The sequence below is a fragment of the Molothrus ater genome, chromosome 30 (genome assembly GCF_012460135.2).
Source record: "Molothrus ater isolate BHLD 08-10-18 breed brown headed cowbird chromosome 30, BPBGC_Mater_1.1, whole genome shotgun sequence".
NCBI lineage: Eukaryota > Metazoa > Chordata > Aves > Passeriformes > Icteridae > Molothrus > Molothrus ater.
Window position 1 is genome coordinate 2,065,281 of NC_050507.2, and position 12,756 is coordinate 2,078,036.

Here is a 12,756-nt window from a genome sequence, read left to right on the forward strand (position 1 = left end):
CTAACCTGTAAGCAGAAACTAAACAAAAACCATAATTATAAAGCTAAAAAAAACCCTAATGCAAAAAACACTTAATCTAAAAAAACGGTCTTACCCAAAATCTAACCCTAAAGACAATGGTAACAATAACCCTAAAAAATTACTAAACCTGAATCCTAACCCAAACCCAAAGCAATAACACTAAAGGTAAAACAAAAGCCCAAATCAAGAGCAAACCCAATCTCAAACCACGACCATGACCAAACATTGAACCCTAACTTTGACCCTAACTCTAACCCTAACCCAACAATAACCTATAAACAGAAACCAAACAAAAAACATGACTCTAAAGCTAAAAAATCCCCTAATTTAAAAACCCCTAAGTGTCCCCCAAAATCTAACCCTAAACACAATGCTAACAATAATCCTAACAAAATCCCTAAACCTGAATCCTATTCCAAACCCAAATAACATTTAAGCAAAAACAAAAGCCCAAATCAAAAGCAAACCCAATCCCTCAACATAACCCTGACCAAACACTGAACCTAACCCTAACCCCAACCCCTAATCCTAACCCAAACCCTAACTCAACACTAACCTATAAGCAGAAACCAAACCAAAAACCATAATTCTAAAGCTAAAAAATTATAATCAAAAAAACCTCCCAAGTCTGATCCAAAATCTAACCCTAAATACAATGCTAACAATAACCCTAACAAAATCCCTAAACCTGAATATGAAACCAAACACAAATAACCAAACACAATAAAGGTAAAAGAAAAGCCAAAACCAAAACCAAACCCAATCCCTAAAGCCTAACCCTGACCTAACCCTAATCATAACACCAACCCCAACCCCTGATCCTAGCCCAACACTGACCTATAAGCAAAAACCAAACCCAAACCAGAACTCTAAAGCTAAAAAAAAACCCCTAATCCAAAAATCCTTAAGTTTTACCCAAAATCAAACCCTAAATACAATGCTAACAATAATGCTAACAAAATCCCTAAACCTGAGTACTGAGCCAAACCCAAATAACACTTAAGCAAAAACAAAAGCCCAAATCAAAAGCAAACCCAATCCCTCAACATAACCCTGACCAAACAACCAACCCCAACCACTAATCCCAACCCAAACCCTAACCCAACACTAACCCGTAAGCAGAAACCAACACCAAACCATACCTTTAAAGCTAAAAAAACCTAATCCCAGAAATCCCTGTGTTTTACCCAAAATTTAATCCTAAAGACAATGCTAACAATAATCCAAACAAAATCCCTAAACCTGAATAATAACCCAAATAACCCTAAAGGGAAAACAAAAGCCCAAACCAAGAGCAAACCCAATCCCTCACTACAACCCTAACCCTGACCAAACATCGAACCCCAACCCCAACCCCAACCCCAACCCGACACCTTGGCCGCACTCGTTGGGTGATTCCGAGACGAGCGAGGCGCGTTCGCCTCCTCTGCAAAGGCGCAGCGGCCCCGTGTGGCTGCTCCTTTCCTTTCCTTTCCTTTCCTTTCCTTTCCTTTCCTTTCCTTTCCTTTCCTTTCCTTTCCTTTCCTTTCCTTTCCTTTCCTTTCCTTTCCTTTCCTTTCCTTTCCTTTCCTTTCCTTTCCTTTCCTTTCCTTTCCTTTCCTTTCCTTTCCTTCCCTTCCCTTCCCTTCCCTTCCCTTCCCTTCCCTTCCCTTCCCTTCCCTTTCCCTTCCCTTTCCCTTCCCTTTCCCTTCCCTTTCCCTTCCCTTTCCCTTTCCCTTTCCCTTTCCCTTTCCCTTTCCCTTTCCCTTTCCCTTTCCCTTTCCCTTTCCCTTTCCCTTTCCCTTTCCCTTTCCCTTTCCCTTTCCCTTTCCCTTTCCCTTTCCTTTCCTTTCGCTTTTTTACATCAGGTGTTTTCCTATTCTGTTTTTCTACTCTTCTCAAGGACTGTTTGTGAAAAGATGTTTTTGTTAGTCAGCCAATCAAGTAGAATGTGTCGAATCTGTCCATAAATGAGAGGATTTTTAATATTAAACATTTCTCCTGCAAACCTTCGAGTGAATTTCAAACTCGAGGGTGACCCAGGGGTCAGTGGAGGATTTCTCTTACAAACCCCTGGCTGTGATTTTGTGATTTCAACCAGGGCACACCCCTTTAACCCTTTGATTCGGGGTTCTACTCGCGCCCCCGTCCCCCGAGCTTTAACCTCAGGCCTGTGGGTGGTGCTTGAGGAGCCAGAATCGGGGTGGGGGCACGGGGAGCAGCCAAAGGGCTGAGGGTGCTCCTGGGGGGCAGGACAAGGGGACAGGACAGAGGGCAGGACAGACACAGGGCAGGACACAGGGTGGGACACAGGGCAGGACAGAGGGGAGGATACAGGGCAGGACACACACAGGGCAGGACACGGCAAGGGACAGAGGGCAGGACATGGAGCAGGGCACAGGGCAGGGCACACCATGGCAACAGAGCAGGACACAGGGCAGGACACACGGGGCAGGACACAGGGCACGAAATGGGCAGGACACAGGGCAGGACACAGGGTAGGACAGGGACCAGGACACACAGAGGGCAGGACAGAGGGGAGGACACAGTGCAGGACACGGGGCAGAACAAGGGGCAGGACACAGGGTAGGACACACACCTGGTGGGACACGGCACGGCACGGGACACAGGGCAGGACACGGGGCAGGACAAGGGGGCAGGACACAGGGGACAACACAGGGTGGGACAGAGAGCGGGACAGACAGAGAGCAGGACAGAGGGGAGGACACAGGGCAGGACACACAGTAGGACACACACAGGGCAGGACACAGCATGGGACAAAGGGCAGGACACAGGGTAGGACACGGCAGGACGCAGGGGAGGACATGGCACGGGTCATACAGAGGGCAGGATAGAGGGGAAGGCACAGGGCAGAACAGAGGGCAGGACAGAGAGCAGGACAGAGGACAGGACACAGGACACACACAGGGCAGGACACTGGACACACACAGGGCAGGACACTGGACACACACAGGGCAGGACAGAGAGCAGGACAGAGGGCAGGACACAGGACACACACAGGGCAGGACACAGGGCAGGACACAGGGCAGGACAGAGGGCAGGACACAGGACACACACGGGGAAGGACACAGGGCAGGACACAGAGCAGGACACAGGGCAGGACACAGGGCAGGACATCGCCTTCGGGGCCGCTGCCCCGCCCTGGGCACCGCGGGTCCCCCGGCACCCCCGGGCACCATTCCCGGTCTCGCTGCTCTTTCCCCTCCTCCTTTCCCCGCAGCGGTTTCCCGTCTCTCCTGCGCTCCTGCCCTTCCACGCTCCGCGCTCTCCCTCCCGGGCCGGGCTCGCTCGCCTCTCCCGGGGCTGCAGCAACGGGCGAGGAGGGAGCGCTCCGGGGATGCCGCGGCTCCCCCGCTACCGGGGCTCGGTGCCGCCGCTCCGCTGAGCCTGACAAGTATCCAAAGAGTCCGTTTGGCCACGAGGCGAGTGAATGCCCGTTCCCGGGAGCCGCCCGCGAGCCGCCCGCCCCAAACGGCGGCGTCCCCCGCGCGCCCCGGGTTCCACCCCGGTTCCGCTGGGCCAGCGGTCGCTGCTGCCCTCCGGCCGCTCCCTCTCCCTCCCTCCTTGTCTCTCTGCTGGCCCAAAAGCCACGCCAACATCCCGGATTTGCAGCCCGGAGCCGGAACCAGCGCAGCATCCCCGCTCCCCGCAGGCTGAAGCTGCCGCTCGCTCGGAGGGACGCTGGGCTTGGGGTCACTCCCTGCTACGGGTTGGTTTTGGGGACCAGGGGATGGGAGAGATGGCAAACAAATGGCAGCAAAGGGGAGGAAATTGGTGGCAGGGACGGGATAGGGGGATGGATGAGGTTTTTAGGGTGGAGGTGTTGGACCCTGCGATGTGTTGGGGTGTTGGAGCTTTCTGCTACCTGTGAGCAACAACCTCGCTTGGTGGGATGCAGGACTGGGTTTGTGTTGTTTAAGGGCTGGGAGGGGATGCTGATTTCTTTCCTGCCAAAACCTCGCTGGGCAGTGCCAGCCTGGTGGGTTTAGGGGGCTTAGAGGGAATTTCCCGAGGCTCAGGGCTGTAAAACCCCCCAGGGCAGGCAGCTCCGTGTCCAACACCCAGAGGTGTCACCCAGCCAGGCCCCAGGTGTTCCAGGAACTCCTGTTTGGGTGTCAGGCAGCGGCTGCACCTCGCAGAACTTCAACCCTCTTGAAGCGATATACAGAATAAATAGACTCCACTGATTTATTAAAAGATATTGATATAGATCTAGTGCCGATATCCAACTGTGACAGAGAAAAACTCTCTGACAGTTTAGAGTTAGAAAGTGGATGTTTATTGCGGGATAATTCCCAAATACACACTGCAATTTACAGGTGATTGCAGAGTCCTTTTATCTATACAAGTATTGAGTACCCAAATTACAAATACAAATTCATAACTCTGGTACATCCCATTCCCCGCCCCATAATGTAATTAGTTCAAAAGCCATTAAGCACGTGCAGTTTGTCCCTTGAAATGGGGTCCCTTTCATGGGGAGGGGTCCCAAAATGAGGAAGTAAATGAAGTCTTCCTCGTTCTGACCTTTCTACCTTTTCAATGCAAATCTGACAAATGAACCCTTGGTAGAACTCCCATTCCCGTCTTCAATTGGTTTCAGAACAGAGGAGCCCTACAATTGTCTGATGTTCCTAAAAGCCATTTATCAGTTTCTGTATTCTTCATTAGAAACCCAGCTAACCAAACATTGTGCTGACAAGCAATCAATTATTAATTAACTACTAACTCTTAACTTCATCAAGGCCTACCCATTTATTTCAATTAACTCAAAGCTTATCTCTAACTAAAAGCTTAGCTCCTCTAAAATCTCCAAATTCCTTAAAGTTTATGTCTCAGCTGCCCCAGCCACCCCCAGCTGGTGCTGGAGTTTTGGCACCACAGCTCCAAAGCCAGGAGGGGCTTGGACCCAGCCGTGTCAGCCAAAACCCAGCAGCAACCCAGTCTTGGTTTGAAAATCAGGTGTGTGCTGAGGAAGGCAGGAGCCTCCCCTGAAATGGGGAGTCCTAAGACTCCTGTGAACACCATCAGACAAGTGAACTCCAAAAATCTCTTATTCCACTGTGCCTCTTCCTCCTGCAGCATCCACCCAGCAGTGTGAGCCATGAAAAATTGTGACCATGTTCACAGGGGCTCTTGGATTGGGGAAGAGATGAGGATCTGACTCCATGTTTCAGATTTGATTTATTATTTTATGATTTATTATTTTATGATATAGATTACATTTGAAAATCATATAAAATTTGATTTATTATTTTATTATATATATTACATTAAAACTATACTAAATGAATAGAATAAAAAGGTTTGATCAGAAGGCTGGCTAAGAATAGAATAGCAAAGAATGAATAACAAGGGCTTGTGGTTTGGCTCTCTGTCCGAGCCAGCTGGGCTGTGATTGGCCATAAATTACAAACATCTAAGATGTGCCAATCAAAGATCAACCTGTTGCATTCCACAACAGCAGATAATCATTGTTTTCATTTTGTTCCTGAGGCTTCTCAGCTTCTCAGGAGGAAAAATCCTAAAGAAAGGATTTTTCATAAAAGATGTCTGTGACAAAAAATCTCTTATTTCACTCTGCCCTTTCCCTTATTTCACTCTCCTGCAGCATCCACCCAGCGCTGTGAGCCATGGTGTGCTCCAGCCCCGTGCCCACAGCTCAGGGCTCCGGCCAGGAGGAGCAGAGCGGTGCCCAGCCCGACCTGCTGTGGCTGGCCGACCTCACGGGCGCCCACCTCGGCTTGGCCCCCATCTCCCAGGACCCCGAGGACCGCTGCAGCATCTGGGAGAACCTGGTGAGCCTGGTGGACTTCCAGAGCCCGGGTTTTCCCCTGACCTCCGAGGAGCTCTGCCAATACATCGACATCACGCGCTCGCCCGCGCCCTCCCTGGTCACCACGAGCCTGCCCGGGGCTGTGACCCCGCCTGGGCCCCCAGGGGACATCGACTACAGGACAAACAGCCACGTCAAGCCACCCTACTCCTATGCCACCCTGATCTGCATGGCCCTGGAAGCCAGCCAGCAGCCCAAGCTCACCCTGGCTGCCATCTGCAAGTGGATCAGCGATAATTTCTGCTATTTCCGCCGTGCCCACCCCAGCTGGCAGGTAGGAGGAGGCGTCTGGGTTTGGAAAGTGCCTGCTGAGGAAGGCAGGAGCCTCCCCTGAAATGGAGAATGTAAACCCTCCCCTCAGCCGAATTGCTATAAATTTTTTATTAAAACTATGGGAGCAGGAATAACAGTTTGTCTTGGTTTGGAAAGCCAGGTGTGTGGTGAGGAAGGCAGGACCCTCCCCTGAAATGGAGAATGTAAATCTCCCCCCCTCCAAATTACTATAAATTTTAAGTTAATGGTTCTCAGGCAAAAAAATATGTGAGCAGGAAATAACAGTTTGTCTTGGTTTGGAAAGACAGGAGTCTGCTAAGGAAGGCAGGACCCACCCCTGAAATGGAAAATGTAAACCCTCCCCACCCCTCTGAATTGTTTTAAATTTGAAATTAAGGGGCTGTCAGGCAAAAATATGGGAGCAGGAAATAACAGTTCTTTAATAGGGAAGAAAATAAAAGGATAAAATAAACAATGCAGTGCACTAGAACAACACTGCCAGAGTCAGAACCCAACCTGACACCCTGTGGGTCAGGGTGTTGGTATCAGTCCAGGAATTGTGGCTGCAGCCCTCCTGCAGTGTCAGGGGTGCTTCTGCTGGAGCAGGGATCCTGTAGGAAAGGGTGGAATCTTCCTCTGAAGATCCAGTGGAAGAGGCAGCTGCTCCTCTGGGAATCCAGTGGAGAAGCTGTGCTGGTGTTTCAGAATCTCCAGATTATATCTGGGTAGGAATGTTTGAAATCTCAGATTGTATCTGGGTAGGAATGTTTGAAATCTCAGATTGTATCCAGGTGGGAATGTTTGGAATCTCAGATTGTATCCAGGTAGGAATGTTTGAAATCTCAGATTCTATCCAGGTAGGAATGTTTGAAATCTCAGGTTCTATCCGGGTAGGAATTCTTGGCTCCTCCCTCTGGGTGGAGCATCTCCCAATGGGATGCTGTAGTTTGTGGTGTTTGTGAGGTCCCCAGGACGAGGTGAGAGATGAGGATCTGACTCCTTGTTCTCAGAAGGCTGATTTATTATTATATTATATTATATTATATTATATTATATTATATTTCATAATACCATGATATTTTATTATATAGAATTTATGCTATTATATTATATAAATTATATTTATTATATCATTTATATTATATTATATTATATTATATTATATTATATTATATTATATCATATCATATCATATCATATCATATCATATCATATCATATATCATATCATATTATATTATATTATAATTATATTATATTATAGAATGCTATATTAAAACTATACTAAAGAAATAGAGAAAGGATACATCAGAAGGCTTAACAAGAATGAATAATAAAAACTCCTGATTCAGAGAGTCTGACACAGCTGGCTGTGATTGGTCATTAAATTAAAACAATTCACATGGAACCAATCAAACATGCACCTGTTGGTAAACGATCTCCAGCTCTCCAAAGCAATCAGATAATTGTTGTTTTCATTATTTTCTGAGGCTTCTCAGATTTTCAGGAGAAAAATCCTGGGCAAAGAGGATTTTTCAGAAGATATCATGGTGACAATAGTTCTTATCAGACACGCAGTGACATTCAATGGCCCCTTATCAGCAGATGTCCCCCCTGGAGGGAGGAGTGGGTGTGAAAGAGATAAGGAAATCTGCCCATCGAGGAGAAGACAACTGCCATACAGATGAAAAACAGAATTCAATTTGCTTTATAATCTGGGACAGGATGGTTGGAGCCTTCCATGGCCACACAGGGCTCTGCACAGCCCCCAGTCCTGGATGTGAAAAATGTGCATTTTATGATTGGCTTTCCACAGATATTCAAATGAATATTTTATGTGTTACGTTAGAAAGTTGTGTTGTATTAATTTTCTTAAGTAGTGTGTTAAATATTGTGAAAAATGTGCATTTTATGCTTGGTTTTTTCCAAATATTCAAATGAATATTATATGTGTTATGTTAGAAAGTTGTGTTGTATTAATTTTCTTAAGTAGTGTGTTAAATGTAGTTTACGCTATAGCATAATATTAAAATAGAAACAATGCTATGTAGGATTCTTTTTTTGGGGAGGACTCCCACCGAGATTGCAGCCACAGGACACCTGAATCTTTCAGAGAAAGAGAATTTATTGCTTTTTTATCGAGTTCTTCCCCCCTTGGCCATCAGGATTCAGAGGAAGAAGCTGACACTGCCCAGCCAGAATCCTGTGTTTGAATGGAATTTATGAATCATTCATGAGATGTATGAATATGCAACAGGCTGTTGCTTTTAAGGGTTAATCCTCTATTAATGTGTGTCATTTTTCAGGCTTATTTTGCCCAGAAAAAGGTACCTGACCCGTCCATTTTATTGTCTTATATCGTCCTAAATCCTAATTGTCCAAATTTTTATTACTTTGATTATATTACTATTTTTATAACTATTTTATTACTATTAAACTTTGAAAATTTTAAAAAGAAATGATTGGCATTTTTCACATTCCCGCCTTGCTCAGCGCTGAAGACACCTCAGGATTCAGAGGAAGAAGCTGACACTGCCCAGCCAGAATCCTGTGTTTGAATGGAATTTATGAATCATTCATGAGGTGTATGAATATGCAACAGGCTGTTGCTTTTAAGGGTTAATCCTCTGTTTTCTGGGCTTATTTTGCCCAGAAAAAGGTACCGAGACCATCCACAACTCTTTGTTTTTATTGTCTCATCTTGTCCTAAATCCTAATTGTCCAAGTTTTTCTTACTCTAATTATATTACTATTTTTACAACCATTTTATTACTATTAAAATGTTAAAATTTTAAAAGTTTGTTCCTTTTTTTTTTTGCCTCCAGAGCTCCATCAGGCACAACCTGTGCGTCAACAAGCGCTTTGTCAAGGTGCCCCGTGAGAAGGGGGAGCCGGGCAGAGGAGCCTTCTGGAAGCTTCACCCCCAATACGCCCAGTGTCTCAAGAGCAGCACCCTCAAAGGGCACAGGTGATTTGCAGAAAAAAAACCAAATCCACTGATATATGGGTTTCTTTGAGCTGGATTTTATAAGATTTTGGTGATTTATATCATGTTCGAGGTAGCTTAGCTATTTCAGATGGTTCAAATCAGCAGGATGGCTTTTGTGGTGGTGTTGGGAAAGAGAAAAGTTGTAATAAAACGTTTTAATAAAAGACAAAATAACAAAACTCTATAGAGTAAACTGAGCTAGATGCAAGAGGGAAAAAACCCAAATCCACTGATATAAGGGTCTCTTCAAGCTAGATTTTATAAGATTTTGGTGATTTGTATCATGTTCAAGGTAGCTTAGCTATTTCAGATGGTTAAAATCAGCAGGATGGCTTTTGTGGTGGTGTTGGGAAAGAGAAAAGTTGTAATAAAAAGTTTTAATAAAAGACAAAATAACAAAACTCTATAGAGTACACCAAACTAGGTGCAAGAGGGAAAAAACCCAAATCCACTGATATATGGGTTTCTTCGAGCTAGATTTTATAAGATTTTGGTGATTTGTATCATGTTTGAGATAGCTCAGCTACTTCAGATGGATAAAATCAGCAGGATGGCTTCTGTGGCGGTGTTGGAAACAGAAAAGTTTTAATAAAGGGCAAAATAACAAAGCTCTTTACAGAGAAAAAAATTAGTTAGGGCAAGAGGTCCTTGCTCCTGGTAAAACACCCCTCAGTGGGGCTCTGGAGCTGAACCAAGGAAAGAAGAAAAAAAGTGATTATTAGGAATGAAAGTCATTATTAGGAATGAAAGTGATTATTAGGAATGAAAGTCATTATCAGGTGTGATATTTTCTGGGATCCCTCATGGCAGGAAGGAATGAATCTGACTCCATGTACTTAGAAGGCTCATTGTTATGTTGTTATATATAATTTTATATTATATATATTATAATATATATATTTTTTTATCCCCCCTTGGTTGTACATATGCATAAGGTCTCATAATAGGTTCATGCATATTCATTTTACTGGTTTAACAACTTGCAGCTAATCCTTGTACAGAGACAACTCTCAGGTCACCCTCTCAAAGTTCAAGGGAAATTTTGGAGTGTAGGAATGTGCCCCGCTGTTGACAGAGTGACAAAATTATCCTTTGTCTCCTAAAAAAGGAAAAAAAGCCCAGAAGTTTCTCTCCTCAATTATATATATGTAATTTTATGTTACATATAATTTTATGTTATATATAATTTTATATTATATAAAGGAATGCTATACTAAACTCCACTAGATAACAGAGAAAGGATACAGACAGAAGGTTTAACAAGATTATAATGAAATCTCGTGACTCTTTCCAGAGTCCGACACGTCTTGGCCCCAGTTGGCGCCATTAATTCATTAATTCCAAACAATTCACAGCAGAAACCAATGAAACAATCACCTGTAAACAGTGTCCAATGTCCACAGCAGAAACCAATGAAACAATCACCTGTTTGCAGATGTAGTTGGAGGAACAATCTCCAACCACATTCCAAAGCAGCGAAACACAGGAGAAGCAAATGAGACCCGAATTGTTTTCCTTTTTCCCTGAGCCTTCTCGGCTTCCCAGGAGAAGCACCCTGGGCAAAGAGGATTTTTCACCAAACACGACGGTGACACAGCTCTGTCCCACAGGGCCCTTCCAGATCCTGTCCCAGCCTCCAGGAGAGCCCAGAAGCGCCCCCGGCGTGTCCCCAGCCCCGCCGGCACCGCCACCGCCTCCGTCCCCCGCGGCGACCTCGAGGTGGGCACGGAGCTGCAGCGGCTGCTGTGCGAGTTCGAGGAGTTTGAGAGCTGCCACCGAGAGGCCCAGCAGAGCCAGCAGCCCTGGGCAGAGGCGCCCTGGGCGCCCAGCGGTGCCCAGGGGTGCCAGGAGGGGCCGGGCGAGCTGACGGAGCTGAAGAGCAGCACGGAGTGGGAAGCGCTGCTGGATGCCCCCGCGGAGCAGGGGGAATTCTGTGCTCTGGGGCAGCCTGGAACCTCCCCCCTGCACCCCAGCAGGGCACAGGGCTGGCCCCAGGCCCTCCCTGAGCCCAGCCCTGCTGAACCAGGCCTGGATGAAACCCTGATGGCCACAGCGTTCCTGGAGGCCGCGTGGCCCGAGGAGATGACAGGGAACCTGCTCAGCTGCATCCCCGACGAGCAGGAGGCCGGAAACTTCCAGGCCAGCAGGGAGCTCATGGATTGGGACTCTGACCCCTTTACGGCTCTATTAGAGATGGGAGATTAAATTAGATTCAATTAGATTAGATTAAATTAGATTAGATTAGATTTGCTTAATTATACTAGAAACAATCTAGATTAGATTGCTTAGATAGATTAGACTAGGCTAGACTAGATTAGATTATATTTGTTAGATTAGATTAGACTAGACTAGACTAGACTAGGTTAGATTAGATTAGATTTTAGATTAGATTCCATTCCATTCCATTCATTAGATTAGATTAATATTAGATTAGATTACGTTAGATTACCTTAGATTAGATTAGATTAATATTAGATTAGATTACATTAGATTACATTAGATTACATTAGATTACATTAGATTAATATTAGATTAGATTACATTAGATTACATTAGATTACATTAGATTCAATTCAATTCAATTCAAACCAATTCAATTTGATTAATTTAGGAGGGGCTTTAGGGGTGGGTGTAGATGGTTTTATGGATGAGGGAATTTTTTTGTATCTGTTCTTTTTTTTGCTTTTTATTCTGTTTTTTTCTTTTTTGCTTGGGGAATGATGCTGAAGATATTTGGGGGCTTTAATTTTTAAAATTTTATTGGCAGTTTTTAAGAGATAGAATAAAGAAAGCAAAGCAGAGAAAGAAAAGAATTCCAGTTTTACTTTCTGGTTTCCCTCCAGCAGCTTTGGCTCTGCCCTGGAGGCTGGAGACTGTCCCTGTGCCACCCCCCAGAGCTGGCACTGTCCCTGTGCCACCACCCATGGCTGGCACTGTCCCTGTGCCATCATCCAGGGCTGGCATTGTCCCTGTGCCATCATCCAGGGCTGGCACTGTCCCTGTGCCACCCCCCAGAGCTGGCACTGTCCCTGTGCCACCACCCATGGCTGGCACTGTCCCTGTGCCATCATCCAGGGCTGGCACTGTCCCTTTGTCACCCCCCATGGGTGCCACCATCCAGGGCTGGCACTGTCCCTGTGCCACCGCCCAGGGCTGGCACTGTCCCTGTGTCATGTCCCCAAGGCTGGCACTGTCCCTGTGCCACCACCCAGGATGTGGTGACAGGGCTGAAGTGACACAGGGGTGACACGGGGGTGAGGGGTGACAGAACTGAGAGGTTATGCAGGGCACAGGGGTGACAAACAGGTGATACAGAACTGAGGGGTGACACAGGGCTGGGAGGTGACAGAACTCAGGGGTGACACAGGGCACAGAGGTGACACAGGGCACAGAGGTGACACAGAACTGAGGGGTGACACAGGGCTCACAGGTGACACAGGGGTGACACAAGGCCGGGAGGTGACAAAGGAGTGACACAGGGCTGGGAGGTGACAGAACTGAGGGGTGACACAGGGCACAGAGGTGACAAAGGAGTGACACAGGACTGAGGGGTGACAGAACTGAGGGGTGACACAGGGCACAGAGGTGACAAACAGCTCAGAGGTGACACAGGACTGAGGGGTCCCACGGGGCTGAGA

General features: G+C 46.4%; 1 protein-coding gene across 1 annotated transcript; it reads left to right on the forward strand.

Annotated features, from left to right (window-relative positions):
• Positions 1 to 5,654: 5,654 nt before the first annotated feature.
• LOC118697231 (forkhead box protein J1-like) lies at positions 5,655 to 11,336 on the forward strand. Its single transcript, XM_054517682.1, has 3 exons — positions 5,655 to 6,131; positions 8,955 to 9,097; positions 10,729 to 11,336. The coding sequence occupies exons 1-3, from the start codon at positions 5,655 to 5,657 to the stop codon at positions 11,321 to 11,323; spliced, it is 1,215 nt and encodes a 404-aa protein (XP_054373657.1). The 3' UTR covers positions 11,324 to 11,336.
• Positions 11,337 to 12,756: the final 1,420 nt, after the last annotated feature.

Bases quoted from the DNA above. Each gene is read 5' to 3' on its own strand.
- LOC118697231 (XM_054517682.1), top strand. From the start codon at position 5,655: ATGGTGTGCTCCAGCCCCGTGCCCACAGCTCAGGGCTCCGGCCAGGAG. The intron at 6,132-8,954 runs GTAGGAGGAGGC...TTTTGCCTCCAG, and splicing joins GTGCCCACCCCAGCTGGCAG to AGCTCCATCAGGCACAACCT. The intron at 9,098-10,728 runs GTGATTTGCAGA...TCTGTCCCACAG, and splicing joins AGCACCCTCAAAGGGCACAG to GGCCCTTCCAGATCCTGTCC.